Source organism: Dermacentor andersoni, chromosome 4 (assembly GCF_023375885.2).
Source record: "Dermacentor andersoni chromosome 4, qqDerAnde1_hic_scaffold, whole genome shotgun sequence".
Classification (NCBI taxonomy): Eukaryota; Metazoa; Arthropoda; class Arachnida; order Ixodida; family Ixodidae; genus Dermacentor; species Dermacentor andersoni.
In genome coordinates, this window is record NC_092817.1 from 31035353 (window position 1) to 31052860 (window position 17508).

Below are 17508 nucleotides of genomic sequence, written 5' to 3' on the forward strand. Positions count from 1 at the left end.
GCTAAAACTGACCCTAAGCAAAGAATAGTTGGCAGAATGAGGGGGTAAACGTGCCGAAAGTGCTCGAAAACGTTACACGGCCACGCAAGAACTTTTATTATACGCAAATACACCCGTGCTCTCCGGCAGGTGCGAGCAGCCAGCGTCTCAGCGATCGGCGGCAGCCGCCTTTTATTCCTTTCGGAACGGGGCAGCCTGCGGCTATTGGGAAAAAAATTCAGTTTTGTTCGGCATATTAATGCATCTTCATCGCGTACACGTCACTTTGACGCGGTGAGCTTGTGCGGTTTCGGGACGTCGCGTGACAAGCAGGTGAAGTGGGTGTAGCCCGAAAACTTTTTACCAATAGCCGAGGGCTAATGGCGAAAAGGGGTCGAATCAGAAATAACTGTTTTTCTTTTTTCTGTCAAATCATGCATAGTGAGTGTGTAAACATCATATCAGATGGGGAGGTATCGTGGTTTTCGTGACGTCGCGTGACAGACAGGTGAAGTGGGGGTGGTCGAAAAACGTTTTTGACCAATCGTGGAGGGCTGATAGCAGAAATGGAATAGAAAAGTTTGGAATAGCTTTACGTTATAGCGCCCAATGTGTGTTGCAGCTGTTGCCGAAAAAGTTTCCGGAATATTGGAGCCTTTCTTCAAAGTAATCTTGGAGGTTCTTACACGGGAATACTCAAGAATCCGAGTGCGTAAAGCCGTTTATACGCATACATAAATAGTAACAGTAAAATAACGCTCCGTTCACCTCTGTCGATGTTGATGGCATATTTTCAAGGAAGCTTATACTCGGTAATAAGAGGCACAATCTTGAGCGCGAATACGTAGGGAGTATAATCATATGTTATTATTCTTATACCTTTTGCAAAGATTTGAAAACGCACATTATTCAACATTTCTTTTCTGCTTGAAGATTTGCTAACAAAAGATTTTAGCTTCTTCAACCGTATGGAAGCATTCCTGGCGTACTTCATGTTTTTCGTGCTTGCAACACTTGAAGCGCCATTGTCGGCAAGGAAGTTTAGCTATTAAATACAATACTTGCTTATCGCATCAGAACGTGTAAGCTGCAGTATGGGGATTAAAAAAAGATAAATGTAGCCCCCTCTTGTGTGCCCCATGCCCAGCAGAGCACTGTGAAGAGTTGGCTTGCAAAATAAGGTTCCTGCCTTTCAGACCCCGTCGTCAGCGCTGCGGTAGGTTTTTTGCGATAGAAATGGTCTGCCCATATGGAATGCATAAAACAGGTTGGGATTTGCAAAGAGCTTATCGTGCCTAAAAGCAGGTTTTAAGAGCCTGTTCTAGGGCGCATCAAACCTAAATTTTTAGGGCCTCAAAATCCAGCCCTTACTAACAACATCATGCACTCTATAACGGAACTCGATGTCACAAGATGGCCCTGTCAGCGCTGCTGCTAATGTCCAAGCCTCCAGTATTTCGGCTTTCCTTAAGTCGTCATGCTTATATAGACAAACAAAGGCGAATACAGGTACGCTTCACATATTTAGAAGTATTGCGGACGAGGTGCCTGCCAATACAGAATATTTCAGAACACCTTTTCTCGGGCTTACACACGCCTGTTATTCACGTTTTTATTGTATCTACCTACGGGAAAGGCTCCTCTGGAAGCGAACGGCTTGCTCTTACCAATGCTTGTTGTGGCTAATATTGGCTACGACAGTCCACTGATAACGCTGACCTCTTATTTTTGCTACAGGCATTGCGCAATGACATTTTGACTATCCTTAAAGATACATTAAAGAAACACAAATCACATGTCCTTTGAAAGTCGATCGCTGGTAGGATCTGTAGTTCGTCGCCGAGGATGCTTATAAGTCACTCGACATCTGGCTTTCTTTCGACGTCAGGAAAAGAACCCTTCACTGGACGCACTATATGTGCCTCTGTGAGCATATATATACGTTTCCTTATAACGAATTTTTTTTTTGCCACGAATACTGCGTAGTTTGTTTATCCCGCAGTATGTGTGGGAAATGCCGCCATTATGTTCTAATGTACATAATGAGTACCTAATGAAAGACAGTAAATCTGCAAATACGATAACTACACAGCCATGTGGTGCAGTTAGATAATTTTTATACAGCGTCTCAATGGGCCTTCCAACGGGCTGTCCCATTCCTCCCATGGGTACAAGACGGCTCAAAATCACTTTTCATGGGGTGAAGCCGTTAATTACGCTTCAGATCGTAGAGCCAGAAATCACTCCAGAAATTTGCGCCTTGAATAATTTTTACGTTTTTAGCGCACGAAAAGATACGAGAGACAGAAGTACGACGCGGACACAGGGTAGCGCTGTGTCCAAGTCGTATTTCTGTCTCTCGTCCCATTTCTTGCGCTAAAAACGTAAAAGTTATGGAATACCAACATGCCCAAACTTACGCTCTTTCGAATATTTTTTTCGTTTTTTTCGTCCGCGCATCTGGCATCGCTGTGTTGAATCCGAATGGCAGCAACAAAAACGTTACTTAATTCTCCACGACGAAGCGAGCACAGATTACGAGGGAAACTGTTTGAACGGCGGCGCGCTATGCATGAACGGGTTCACTCAGCTGCGTAGCTCAGATGGCGTTTAGGATATTTTAATTGTCCCACTTCACCAACCGTCCCCATCCTCTCAACCTTCCAAGTGTGAAGTATAACAGATTTCAAAAAAATTCGCGTAATTTAAGCTTTCGTGACACGGTTGTGTTCTCAAAATTTTCCAAGTTTTGTTTTTGCATACAATGTAGTAGATGGTTAACTATGAACAAATTAACTAGGCCTACGCGGAAGCAGTTAAAGGAACTTCAAGGTGGCGTTATCACCAGCTCTTTTTTTTCGTTGTCCCATTTCTTCTGGCTTGCCAAGACTCTTTCCACGTTAAGAGCGGATTTTTCGGTATTGTAAAGACGTGACTTCGTAATAGAGTTCAACGTACTTTTTTGTTTAGTGTCCTTTTAAAAGATTCCCGGCCACGGCGGTCGCATTTCGATAGGGGCGAAATGCGAAAACACTCTCGGCGCTTAGATTTAGGTGCGCGTTAAAGAACCCCAGGTGGCCCAAATTTCCGGAGTCCCCCACTACGGCGTGCCTCATAATCCGATCGTGGTTTTGGCACGTAGTAACCTAATTTTTCTTCCTTTTAAGTTAACTGTGCGAGTGGACTGATAACTCATGGTAAAAATTTAAATAAAGCCATAGAATGTATTCTTCGATCACATTCAATTTTAATAGGCTCATGCTCGAACTTTTTTTTTTTGAGAAACGTAATAATGCATCATAATAGATAGTCCACAGAATAGGGGTTGATGCTCACTTGGCATGTGCTTGGGAAAGAACAGGGTTGGCCCAGAAATGGTGAACATCGACACTGAGACCATCAGGAATGGGACCCACCATGCTCCAACAAAGACGGCGCTTCCGGAAGTCAGGCCCAAGCTGCGTAGTTGGTAAGCACGCGATACTGCGTGATGCCGGGTCCATAGCGATACGAGCGGTTTAACCACACTCAAGATGCCGAGGCTGCAACCCACGTCATCAGAGCTTCTTTGTGCAATTAAATGATCTCTCGTATTGACAGCCTGTCGAATTCCCAAACTCCGTTTATTTCTGAGAAATAAAATGCACACTACTGTGTGTGTGGGGGGGGGGGGGGGGGGAGGGAGCATATGCATACTTTCTACCGGCACCGCGATGCATAAACTCTTCGGCGCTTTGTTTCGGCACAAGACAACCTTGAGTCTAGCCACATTGGGTGTTGCTAGTGGTTGATATGAAGTGCGTGTGTGTGTGGTAGAGAGAGAGAGAGAGAGAGAGAGATGGCGGGGACGTGGTGTTGAATTTTTGTGGAAGTATGTGTTCTCAATAACGGTTCACAAAGTACAATTTTACCGTCCCCTGCTAATCTCCTAAACATTCGCGTCGAGTCAGCGTTGTACCTGCTTCGGTTATGCTGATAAGCTCGATGAGATCCTGCAGTTGATGTCGCGCTGGTCGTGATAACCGATTCAGCGACTTCAACACCAGTTCACGTGGAGTCTTTTGTAGACAAGGTTTCTTTTTATGGCCACTGTCAGCTACCTGCCGCTAGACCAAGGGGAGGCCGTGTAATGGGGGATGATATGCAATTCGCATAAAGAAATCATTTTTCCAGTTTTGCTACCAAAGAATATTTGACTTAATCAAGAATATATCCTGCAAATTTCATGAAGAAAGGAGCATCAGAAGCGCTTCAAACGTCGCGCCAAAGTTACTTCCCCCTATAAAAGTTGGCTTGGCTTCAAAGCGACCTAACACATTCCTTCGTGAAAAGAGTTATAAACATGCAAAAAATTGTGCTTCTGCTTTTAAAATTATAACTATGTAAGCTTTCAGGGTCTTCAGCATCCACCAAAAAGAGCATTTCTAACCATTGGCGGCAGCGTGCTTGTTTGTGGATCAGCCAGTTTTGTTCACCCTAGTTCAATTTCTCTAAAATTTGTTATACTGACAGAGTTGTGATCACGTGCAACACTCACACGGGAGAAATGCCTCACTTTTCATCAAATCTGAAGAAAGAACGCCGATTCTGTGGTTTGCTAACTTGGATCAACAGCGTGGTGATGCAACGCTCACGAAGGTGAGTCCCATGTTGATCGCTGGCGCGTCGCTCAATTACTCAAGAGCAATCTAAAGTGAAAAGCCATAGTAATTACCCGGAAAAATATTGCAAAGGAATTACTGGTAAATCATATGGAAAATTATGTCCCTGAAGAATTGCTGGATTGATGGTTTACAACTGACCACTTAGACGCGTTTTCTGAAAAACACTGTTTTTGCTTGCAAAAGGAACATTATCTCCGCAACTAAAAAAAATTTCAGTGCGAGATAATGCGAAATTGTTATACATTGTCTAATGCATCTAGAGAACTGATATAATTATGTTACCTTCAGTAGATTTCCTTAATAAAAATGTTCCTTGCCAAAAGGCTTCTATAGGCGGACATCAATGTTGAAAAATTTATGTTGAAGCAATTACGATGTGAACGTTATTCGTTCGATTCACTCAACAGCGCACTTTATGGGCAACATTCGACAAAAGTTTAAACGCACTAGTTGCATCACTTACATTCTAAATGTTCCGTGAACGAAGTTCTAAAATGTATATATATATATATATATATATATATATATATATATATATAATACAAGGAAAAGTTCCGTAGGTCTGGTGCATAGGTAGTTGAAGAAACGGAGCACACTTACGAAAATTGCATCTTTAATGGTTTAACGTTTCGGCCGTGGCACGGCCTTCGTCAGAAAAAACGACGAAGGCCGTTTTGTGACGAAGGCCGTGCCACGGCCGAAACGTTAAGCCATTAAAGATGCAATTTTCGTAAGCGTGCTCCGTTTCTTCAACTATCTATCTATCTATATATATATATATATATATATATATATATATATATATATATAACTTGGGTATATTTGTAGATAAAACTAAATATGCAGGATAGGAAATTCTTTTACTAACTCCCAGTTAAACAAAAATAAATTGGTTTAAGGAATATGAGAAAACTACAAAAATCTCGGACGTCCAATATCTCGCTACCACCCCCGGTTAATCACGTTACAGATAAGGGCCTTCGTATTAGTCCGACCCATGAGTCAGGGTTCTCAAATGAGTGCTGTATAGGAGCGGATGCTCACTGCTTGACGTCTTTCGTGATGTCGACGTAGAACCTCAAGAAGAAGCCGGTCACCATGAACCCGATGCCGGGACCCACGACACCCATGCATGAGAACACGCCTGGAAAGAATTGTTTCACCTCATTGAAGCGTCACTATTCCCTGCATTTATTGTTATTGTAGCGAAATTTGAATTTCTGAAGTTCTGCAGTACTTTGAGAACAGCTTACGAGAGTACTACATTGCTGTCGCGGTAACGTGGAGCCGTATACCGGGCTGCGAAGCATTCCACACGAGGTGCACAACACAAGCGAATCATGATTTTCGTACCGCGCTCAGACCGTGATCCCAAGCCAGAAGGCTGAACTGCGAACAGCGTACATATAAGCACTTTTTTCTGTGCCGATATGCCACTGGGGGCACGACACCACACTTTTCTGGCAAGACAGTTGTGGTAATATCAGGCATATACTGGTTTAGCCTTCATATGGTTTCCTGGAGGAAGCATGCCTGAGACTAGCCCATCGTATAACGCCGTGCGCTGCATCTATTGGCTGTTTTTGTATCCTGTGCGAATACTGAAAGGACATTCTCGATGTTTCGTTTCGTGGGTAGCAATCGGCTGACCGTTTCCAACATTGTTAAGTGCACACACCTAGGTTACCGCAACTTGTAAGGCCAACAAACCCGATTGTAAACATTGACTGTAAATAAATTTTAAAAGTTTTTTTTTTCGCTATATTGCAGTATTGCTCTTCGCAATCAAGGTTGTTCTTAAAAAAATAATTCTGGGGTTTTATGTGCTATAACCCCGATCCGATCGTGAGACGCATGGTAGTGGGGGGCTTCGGATTCATTTTGACCACCTGGAGTTCTTGAAAGTGCACCAAATGCGCGGTTTTCACTGGCTTAGACTGGTCAAAGTATGCTAGGACTGGTGCTGTGGCAAGACTAACTCGTAACTTTTGGAAACTGTTTTCCTGCACTTCTGTCCACGTCCAAGCGACGTCCTTGTTAAGCAGCTCCTGAATAGGTGCAGATGCGACTGACAGGTTTGGGATGAACCGAGACACAAAGTTTATCATTCCGAGGAACACTTGAAGCTCCTTGCGGTTCTTCGGCGGTGGAACTTGCATGATGTCGTGAACTCTCTCTGGGTCCAGTGACAGTCCTTCAGCGGTGAGGAGGTGGCCCATGTAACGTACACTGGCCTGCAAGAATTGTCACTTCTTTTTATTGAGCTTTAGATTACGTTCCCTACAGCATTCAAGCAAGGCGGCGAGGTTCGTGTTGTGCTCCTGCCTTGTCTTTCCCCAGACCAATATATCGTCCATTACGACAGCTACGCCAGCCAAGCTTCCAACGACCTCGTGCATGGCGCGTTGAAAAACCTCTGGTGCTGATGTGATGCCGAATGGCATGCGCAGAAATCTGTACCTTCCGAACGGTGTGCTCATGGTGCAAACGCGCGAACTTTCTTCGTCGAGGGTTATTTGCCAGAACCCTGACGCGGCATCGAGGGTAGAAAAATATTTGGCTCCTTGCAGCCGCGGCAGTAAGTCTTCCAATGTAGGCATATGGTAGTGCTCCCGCAAAATCGCCTTGTTTAAGTCGGAAGGATCCAAGCATATGCGTATCTTATCCTTTTTCAGTACTACGACCATATAGCTAGACCACGAGCAAGGCTCTGTCATCTTTGCAATGACGCCATCGCGTTCCATCTCGTCGAGCTTCGCTTTCACGGGCTCTTGGAGGGCGACGGGAATTCTCCTCGCTGGTTTTATGGTTGGTCGTACATCGGACTTCAGCTGCAGGTGATAGGCGATGCCCTAAAGTTGTCCTAGACCCTGGAAGACGTCTTCAAAGCCAGATATGAGGATCTCGGACACTTCGTTGACGGCATCTATGCGTTTTATCAGGTCCAGTTTCTCAGCGACGTGTCCGCTTAATGTAACTGGTACATCTTGGACAACAACAAAAAACGTAACCTCGGTGCTTCGAGTCTTATTAGACACGAGCAGGTGTATCTTTCCGATTGCTTGTTCTGTGTGGCCGAAAAACGTACGCAAGGTTGCGTAACAGTTCTGCGCAGGAGCCGCGGACAACTTTCGAAAGACCATTTCTGGCATAACACAACAGTTCGCCCCTGTGTCTATCTTACATTCGGTCATGATACCAGCCACATTTAACACCGACACCCAGTGCTCGTCACTCGTGACCGCTTGAACTTCCAACGCTTGAAGGAAGTATGTCTCGTCGTCAGCCCCATCTTCGTCACCAGTCATTTCCACCTGTCGCACGTGCCCTCTTTCTGGCCGTGTTTTCGAGCTTCGTGTGCGGCATACACTAGCAAAATGGTTTCGGCCATTACAATTTTTGCAATACCTCCCTATTGCTGGGCATCTTGCCGCTTTTTGATGTTGTAAGCCACATTTCGGGCAGGTGGCAGTCTTTGCTTTTATAGTGTCAATGTTGATTTCCGATTCAAAAGAAGTGCTGCCGCCCTGGCTGCCTCGGATTTCAGCGACCTGTTCTTTGCTCTGTTCTTTCGCACGGCAAATCTGAACCGTTCTTGCGTAGTTCGGATTTTCAGAAATAAATCTCTCCTGCAGTTCTTTGTCTCTTAGTCCAAGGATTATTCTACTGCGTAGAAGTCTATTTTCAATCTCGCCAAATTCACAGTGCGCAGCTAGAGTCTTCAGTTCTGTGAGCCATTCGTTAAATGACTCGCCCTCGCGCTGGTTCCTGGAACCAAACCGAAACTCGTTGTAGGTGAGATTTCTAACTGGTCTGTAATGTTCTTCGAACTTCTGCATTAATACTTTCCGATCATTCTTCTGCTCCTCGTTTTCAAACTTGAAGGTGCGGAAAACACGCCTTGCATCTTCACCGATAGTCATTAAATATGTAGCGGTCTGAACATCCTGGGGCTGTAGACTAAGCCTTGTCGCTGTTGCAAAAAGTTCGAACTCACTTTTCCAGATGTTCCAGTTGTGAAAAATGTCGCCAGTAACGTCGAGCGGCTTGGGCGGTGGTAGCAGAGCCGAAGTCATCGTTGTGGCTTGTGGTTCTCGTTCCGGATGAGCCCTTGTCTCGTTCATGGGAATTAATACTGCTGTTAAGCTGGGATCCTATGGCAAAACTTGCCGCACGGGCAGGAACTAACTGCCGATCCCACTTCTGACACCATGTAAGCCAGACGAGTAGCAGGTAACAAAACGCACTTTATTCCGAAACGCAGCTGAGTATATAAGGAGCGCTGCGATAAGTAGGGGGCGTGTTGCACATGCGCACTGGTTGACTTCCAGGCACGATGTTGCGCTCCAGTACAGTCCCGTGAAATGTGCATGGCGTTGCCATGCCTCCACAAGCCACAACAAGGGACTGAGGCAGGGGTACCCTTTATCCCCACTGCTGTGCATGATGCACATGGTGAGGATGGTGAGGGCGCTAGAAGGAAGTAATTTCGGCTTTAATCTCTCATACAAACAGGCGGGTACAGTAGTAGAGCAGCAGCTTCCAGGTTTATTTTATGCGGACGACATTATGTTGCTAGCTACAAGCAAAGTGATTTGCAACGTCTGGCTAATATCTGTGGACAGGCAGGCAACAATTTAGGTTTGCAATTTAGTGTTAAAAAATCAGGTGTTATGGTATTCAATGAAAAGAGTGAACAGACAGTGGCGATACAGGGCTAAGAAATACCTCAGGTAACAGAATATAAATAACTTGGTATATGGATAAACGAAGGCAATATATATATGTGGAAACACAGGAAAAAAAATAATAACAGTGAAGGGGAGGAGAAATGCAGCCATATGAAGCACTGAGCGCTATGGGGATACAATAGGTACGAGGTGCTCCGAGGTATGTGGAAAGGTGTAATGGTTCCAGGACTTACTTTTGGAAATGAAGTTGAAGTTGAAGTTGAAGTTTATTTACATCGCCAAAGAAATCAACGATGCGGGTTGTGTCAAAATGCGGTTGTGTGCTTGAAATCAGGAGTACAGTCAGGACTCGATGGGAACCAAAGGTCAGTGGGTCGCTTCGCATTGGGCGCTCACGGGAAGACTACAAATGAAGCTGTGCAGGGTGATATGGGCTGGACTAGTTTTGAAGTGAGGGAAGCTCGCAGTAAAATTGAGTATGAAGAACGACTGAGGAATATGGAAAAAAGTAAATGGGCTGGGATAGTGTTGAGGTATCTGTACAGAAAAAACATTGATTCACAGTGGAGGAAGAGAACTAGGAAGCTTACCAGCAAGTATGCGGCCTGTAGGGTGGGCAACACAGCAACAAAGAACGTCAAGTGGAAAGTCAGAGAGGCTGAAATAATCTCATGGGTGGCGGCAATGGCAAAGAAACCTGCCATGAGTAACTACTTAAGAGGAAAAAAAGAAATCAGGAAAGAAACAATTTACGATAACTCAAAGGGAAGCTTATTACTTTTCGAAGCGAGGTCGGGATGCCTTAGACCACGCATCTATAAAGCGAGATATAAGAAAGAAGAAGAAACATGTGCTTGCTGCGGTAAAGCTAGGGAAACTATGGAGCATATTTTATTAGAATGTGAAGACGTCTACCCAGCGGTCGATTTAGGCACCACTGGCCTCCTTGAATCCCTTGGCTTCAGCGAGAGCAGTGGAAAAGTAGACATGTCCGCAATAGGGATTAGTAAGAGGCGATTGGAGGATTGGTGGAAGAAAAGTAGGGAAACGGGAAAAAGAAACAGAAAAAAAAACGGAGACGTACAAAAGCACAGTTCGCAACAGGGGATCATAACATTTGGTTGTGGGAGTTCATCGTGTTTTTTTCATTTTTTTTATTGTTTAACCTAGGTAAGACATTAGGCAGTGCAATAGCAAGAGCTTGGTGGCGCAACCCACCACCCCGTTCCAAAGGGGACGCTGATAACATCCATCCACCTAAGCCGCCATTGCAGCGTATGGACTTCTATGGGAGCTTCGCTACGATGCGTAGATATACCTTGGCTCAATCACACGCGCGCAAGGAAGGAAAGAGGGAGGAAGCGTGCCGTCTTCCGTCGCACGTGAGGCACCGATGTGGCGTTCTAGTTCGGCGGCTGCTGCGTACTGCGCGGCCGCGGGGGTGCCTTATCTTGAAAGCGATCTGCGATGTGGACAAAGTGCGCCGAGTGCTCGTAGCTTTGTATGCGCTGTGCTTTAGATACTTAGTTGGCGTCAAAGCTCGAGGTAGCCCGAAGGCCAAATCACTCGCTGCTGCTGCCGCGCTTACCCACTCCAGCATTTTGATAGCGAGTTTCCCGGTCGTGGAGTGAGATGTGTTCACGTTTACCTGTGCGCACGTGACACCATGCTTGTTAATTTTGTTAGTAGGCGAATGTTTACAAGCTTATATGGTCGATAAAGCTACTACCCTTACTTCGTATAGTGAGTGAAAACGTGCGAGTGTTAGCCAGAAAACACGGTTCAATCTCGCGTGCACGAGCGAGGAACGCGGGCCGGTAGCGTGCCCTCTCCTGTCGCGCACGGGGCAGCAGGGTCAGGCGAGGGAGGAGGGGCGTTCTTCTCGGGCGGCTGCTAGGGTGCTTCGATGTCCTCCTCGCCCCTGCTCCATGCAGAGCAGAGACAACCGCGGCATTTGGGCACGCGATTGGCGGGCGCCGTAGTAAAGGCCTTTGGTGGGCGCCGTAGGGACGCGCAGCGACGCTGACGAGATCTGCGACGTGGCCAAATTGCGCGTCCGCGCGGGCCTCATCTTCAAAGCGACCTGCGATGTTTGCAGAGTGCGCGTAGTGCCTGTAGCTTCGTATGCGCTGTGCTTTCGACGTTTCGTTCTCGTTGAAGCGGGAGATGCACGAAGGTCAGTTCGCTTACTGCTGCCGCGATTCCTCACTCAAGCATTCCGACAGCGAGTTTCCGCGCTCATCGAGTGAGATGTGTTCATGTTTACCTGTGCATGCGTGACACCATGCTTGTCAATTTAGTTAAAACACGTTGACGGGATAGTTGGTTTGAATATATGATAGAATCTGTAAGTGCGACTGAACAAGGACGTAGAAAGAAGCAGACACACAAAGACACCGCTGTCTCTGTGTGTCTGTTTCTTCCCTACGTCCTCGTTCAATCACGCTTACCCATTCTGTCATTGTCAATTTAGTTAGTGAGCGAATGTTTACAAGCTTATACAGCCGCTAAACTGCTATCTTTACTTCGCACAGCTATCCACTAATTTTCTATCGCAATAGGTGCTTCGCCTTTCGGGCGGAACTGCAACATTTTTTTTCGTTTAAACGTTGGAAACGACTGATATGCCTAGCTTGAGGCTAGGCCCAACTTTGTCTTAAGTTAGCAAACCGTGGAAGACACAGAAAGGAAGACAAAAGTACTGTCTGTGTCCCTTTCTCGGCGTTCTTGTTTTCCCGTTCGCGCTAGTAGTTTTGCCACAAACCACCAACTCACCCAATGCTTCCACCGTTTTCTGCTTTGAAAGCATTGAGCCCTTACCGAGGTACGTGGAGACCATCCTGGTGGGCACGTTCTCGTCCAGGTACGAGATGCCCAGCGTGTGGAAGGGCGTCGAGCCGATGCCGTGCAAGGCATGCGCAATCATCAGCAGGAACCGGTAGTGTCGCACGTCACCGGTGAGACAGAGGTCCTTGGGAAGAGCGCCCGCCGGGCACAGGTCCTGCAGCTCGGATCCCCACTGGTAGGCGGGCGCGATGAAATGGACCGAGGTGAAGAGGAATGAGCCCAGCCCCACGGTGAAGGCGCCGACGCCGAGGAACACCGGCTTTTTACCACTGGTGCCCATGAAGGCAACTGGCGCGACGGCGATGCAGTTGGCCACGTTGTACGAACTGATGATCATGGCGCTCTCGAAGCTACGCAGCTGAAACCGACGCTCGAGCGTGGGCAGGACGACGTTGACGCAGCCGTTGGCAAGGAAGCCTTGCGTGAAAGTGATGGCGCACATATTGACCAGCATGTAGGGCGGCTTGCAGAACACCTGCAGCACCGCTGGGCGGAACGAGAGTAGCCCGCAGCGAGTGTCCACCTCAGTGCCGGCGAAGGCGACGTCGGGCTCGACCTCGTCGCCGGCCGGAACCTTGGCGACGAGCGACGCGTTTTCATCCTGTCGTAAACATGGGTAGGTAAAGGTTGGTTCGGTTGAGAGAGCTGCTTGTTTGTCCAAATTAGCCTCGTGCCCAAACACGAGGAATATGTGACGCAATTAAATCAACTGCAGAAGTCCGTAAATGGAGATACGGTTCTATCACGCATGCTATTGCGCGATATCTTTGTCTTTGATAAATTTCACCTGACTGTTTGCAATTTGTAAATTAGTTGGTTTCCATAGCTATTCAGAAAGTACACATCACATGTATATTCATTTTATTTCTTGTAACTTGCACGTGCACATTCTTGTTTGAAATCGCTTGACTGTTTGAAATTTGTAAATTAGTTGGTTTCCATACCTATTCAGAATGTACTCATCACATGCATATTCATTTCATTTCTTGTAAGTTGCACGTGCACATTCTTTATTGTTGCTTAACTTCCTTTTAATTATTGCTTTTAATAATGTTCATTTTTTAAAGTGCAGCAGTATATATTCCCCTGGCGCTAGTGTTATTTACCCGAATTTCAGTGCGCTCGTAATGATTATGCATGTATGTAGATTTATTCATGCCCAGGGAAGTGGATATATACCACGTGTTGTATTAATGAAGCTACTTACGAAAGCTTTTTGTTTCTATTGCGGATGTGTGCGATGCTGATGTTGCCTGGTGGTGGCCCCCTGGCCTCGCCAAGCTGTATGTTTACAGCTTTCTTGCCAGGGCGGCCTTCAACACTGCACTTTGTACATGTTGTAAATAAACTTGACTTGACTTGACTGGAACAGCAGCATTTTCAGCTTCGTTAACTTTGCATGGTGACTAACCTGCCGTAAAACACGTATGCCCGACATATTATGAACACACTGTTGCAGATGCTGGTGGTATGAGGCCTTTACGTCCTTGCAGTTGGGTAGTAGGTGAAGTGGCAATTTGGCATCCAAGAAACGAGGTTGAAACACTGCACTAAATTTTGAAAATAGATTGCACGGAGTGACGAAAAAAAACCTCCGTTTCACATATGCGAGTTTGTGAAAAGTTTGTGACGGTCGTGTTTTGCTGGCTTCAATCACAGCTTTATCACGATATCTTCTTCCTAGAGTGGATAAAGCGCAGGGCACCGAAGTGCAAGATGATATATGTGTGATTAGCGGAAAGAGGTACAAAGGCAGGACCCTTGTTTCCTCTTTCCGCTAATCACCCACATGTATTTCCGCACTTCGGTTCTTGGAGCTGCCAATCACACCATAAGTTTAGACAAACTCGCCGAAATCACTATCCCAATTCCTCAGAGAACTACAACATTCCGAGAAAACAACCGAAAATACGTATAGCAGAAGGCATGTGGGGCGGAATTGACTTGCGCTCTTCGTACGCAATTTCTTAGCCAAAAAGTTCTTAGCTGAGGTAAGGGTGCAACTGAAGTGGCAGTGCATTTAACTTACGGCGTCGTATGAGAGCGAGGAGGAAGTAAAGCTCGGATTAAACGACAAGCAGCGAAACAAGTGCGGTCAACTGATAGCATGATGGCACATCATGCATATATAGTTGAAGATATATTCTTACCGCAAATCACTGCGCACCCCTATTCGACAGCTTCTGTTTCGGGCGTCTGCTACAGCGCCGACAAGTGCAACCACCCTTGCCTGTTCGCCGCACTGCCGTCAAAAGAATTGCAGTGGAAGTGTTACGTATTATTCTCACATTTCTGCGAGAGACATGATTGATGGTCAGATGGTGACATATTTGGCGCAGAAAGAGATGCTCAGTCGGAGCAATTGCCGGCCATGTCTGCCAGGCTAACCTCACCTGTATGCATCACCACCGCCACCGTATTACAAAACGACTAAATGTTTTTATTTCGATATTAATTACGGAAATGAAAATAAAAGCTCCATAATAAATAATTCTATGGCCTCAAGGCAAGCGGCCCAGCATCCGTACGTTCATCGGTGTGGTATGTGATCGCGCTGCACACGGTTGCAGGTGCAGTTCTAATGTCGCGCATAGGCTCAATATCAGCTCCTTCGGCAGCAGTAACGCCTAAGGTGTTGGTCGACGATGTCGTTGAACGCCAACCGACCACGAAACGCGCGCTCCCTTCGCGTAGGATCACCGTTGAGAACATGGATAGCTATGGAAGCAGGCATAAAAAAAGAAATTCACAAAGAATCCATGGCTACCAACACTCCCAAATTATGACAGAAAACTTCACTACGTAATAGCCACACCAGCGAGTTTCACTGAATGCCACACTTTGAGCTCGTATCAGCGTTCATCGCTTCTTCTTGGCTTCTCCTCAGCTGATAAAACACGAGTCAAGCGTTTGTTTTGCAGGCTCAGGTGGCCGCATTCTGACAGAGGCGAAATGGACAAAGGTGCGTACACATCAATTTTGGAGACCGGTAATAAATCATAGGTTGGTCATGTCAGGACCTGGAGCCCTTAACTACGCTGTCTGTCATAGCCCAAGTGGCACCTCATAGAATTCAAGGCTAATCAGTCAATATCATCCCGATGCTCAAGTACTCATCAGAATACTCCACAGCACCATAGACGAAGCGAGCAGTGCTTCAACATTCTAGTTGTTTTCTGACCAAATCGGTTCCAGTCATTGATCTTGCGACAGTGACGCACTTTGTCCGGAGCAGTCACTGCACGTGTCGTACGATTCAAAGGTGGGGGTGGTTGTATCCAAGCGGCGCCCGACGCAGTTTTGTAAACATGCGAATCCGTCTTCACAGTACGAAGTGAACTGCAGGTCCAAAGTAACAGTCCGTTAAAGATCCGGACGTTTTGGATGTTGTAAAACGTCATCAACGTATTTTTATGGCCACTACGGACGAAGGTCTTTCCCAGCGAGCTCTATTTACCCCTTACCGGTGCTAGCTGAATCTAACTTATGCCTGCAAATTTCCTTATTTAATTACCTCACCTAATTTTTGGCCGTCCGCCACAGCGCTTCTTTTCCCCTAGCACCCACTGTCTATTTCTAATGGACCACCGATTATCTGCCCTACGAATTACGTGGCCTGCCCAGTTCCAAGCTTTCCTGTTAAGTTCAACTATTACTACCCCAGTTTGCTCTCTGATCCACACCGCTCTCTCTCTCTCTCTCTCAAAGTTACGCTTAACATTTTTGGTTTCATCGCTTGCTTGAGTGGTCCTCAACTTGTAGTCAAGTTTCATTGTTAACCTCCAAGTTTCTGCTCCATGTGATAGTGCAGGAAGAATGGAATGATTGTAGACTATTTTTTTCAAAGACCACGGTGAGCTCCCAGTAATGTTCGAATAAAACCTCCGTATGCGTTCCGACCCAATTTTATTCTTCTGTAAATTTGCTTCTCAGGATCGGGGCTACCTCTGAATAGTTAACCTACACAAACTTGCTCTGGCACACACTATAGAGACTGACTGCCGATCAGTAATTCTTTTTCGCTGGACAGATTATTGCACATTAGCTTTGTCTTCTGCACAGTGTTCAACTTACTCTTACACTTTCTCGGTTAAGGTCCGCAGTAAATTGTCACAGTGAGTCCCCAGCGTCGTTGAACAGGAAGATGCCATCAGCAAGCTGAAGGTTATTGAAATATTCGCCGTTGATCGTCGCTCCCAATCCTTTCCAGTGTAATAGCGTCAATATTTCTTCTAAGCATGCAGTGAATATCATTGTAGAGATTGTGTTTCCTTGCCTGACCACTTTCTCGATAAGTATTTTTCCGCTTTTCGGGGAGATAATTAAAATATGTGAAGCCGGAACTATCACTGAGGCAGAGTCGCTGTGCGCTGTGGCTTTACATATTCAATCGGCCTTTACACTCACAGGGAAATTAACACGGCCTTGATGTGAAGTTCGTTCAGTTCCTCAGTACAATCCATACGATATGCACTTGTACCACTAACTACACGCACATGTGGCTTCGTCCAAGAGCACTGAATAAAAAGTTCCAACTGTGCGCCACCGGGAGTGCAGACAAGGCAGCATGATTCGAGCAACGCAAACGCTGATCTTGCTGATACGAAGTGGTTTAGGGACCACGCTTATCGTCGTGCACGCTTCACATCATTCACTGCGCGATACCAGGCCACTGTGGCTGGCTCTTTCATCCGTCGTGTTGACCTGACTACCGCGCACCAGGCGCGAAGCACCTTAAGGCCGCCACCGGATGGACAAAAATTTTTGCACTAAATTCACAACGCCTATGAAGACGTTCTTAGGTGAGAAAAGGAAAAGATAGAAACAACATCGCACGAAGTGTTTGAAAGACGTGAGTGACGTCATTTCGCCCAAGAGCGATGTTAGTCTGGGTTTGATAGTAACCATCTCCAGTCAGTCGTATGACGACGATGGCCATCATCTGCTGTCACTTTTCTTTGTCGTCGGCTCTTCTCATGCTCTATTGTCTGTTACTGGTTTTGCGCATGCAAAACAAAAACGTAAGGGCGTCTTTATGAACGTTATTTATGAGTGTCTCCAATGATACGCGTACGTGTGTTTACACATTTAAATGTGTGTGTGTGTGTGTCTGCGTGTGTGGGTGTGGACTCATGCGACAATTATTCCCTCCGTTCATGAGGTGGATGGTATTTCACAGCATCAATCTTGCTCGAGCAGTCTCATAATTTTCGCATCAATGGGGGTAGCTGATATTATTCGCTATTGCTTTCTTTATGTAATTGAATTTGACGTCCCGCTTCATATCATAGACAGGATTACCGTCCGTCGTAGGGATACTTTTTTTC

The 17508-nt window shown here is 46.1% G+C and overlaps 1 protein-coding gene across 3 annotated transcripts in view; it reads right to left on the reverse strand.

Moving 5' to 3' along the window:
- The window catches only part of LOC126536628 (solute carrier organic anion transporter family member 4A1-like), a 55690-nt gene that overhangs the window by 23270 nt on the left and 14912 nt on the right, over positions 1–17508 (reverse strand). For all 3 annotated transcript variants that reach the window (XM_055073571.1, XM_055073572.1, XM_055073570.1), the window contains 3 exons: positions 12155–12782; positions 5688–5787; positions 3316–3437 (listed from right to left, as the gene is read on the reverse strand). In XM_055073571.1, coding sequence (XP_054929546.1) covers positions 3316–3437; positions 5688–5787; positions 12155–12782 — 850 coding nt within the window. The remainder of the gene's footprint in view (positions 1–3315; positions 3438–5687; positions 5788–12154; positions 12783–17508) is intronic.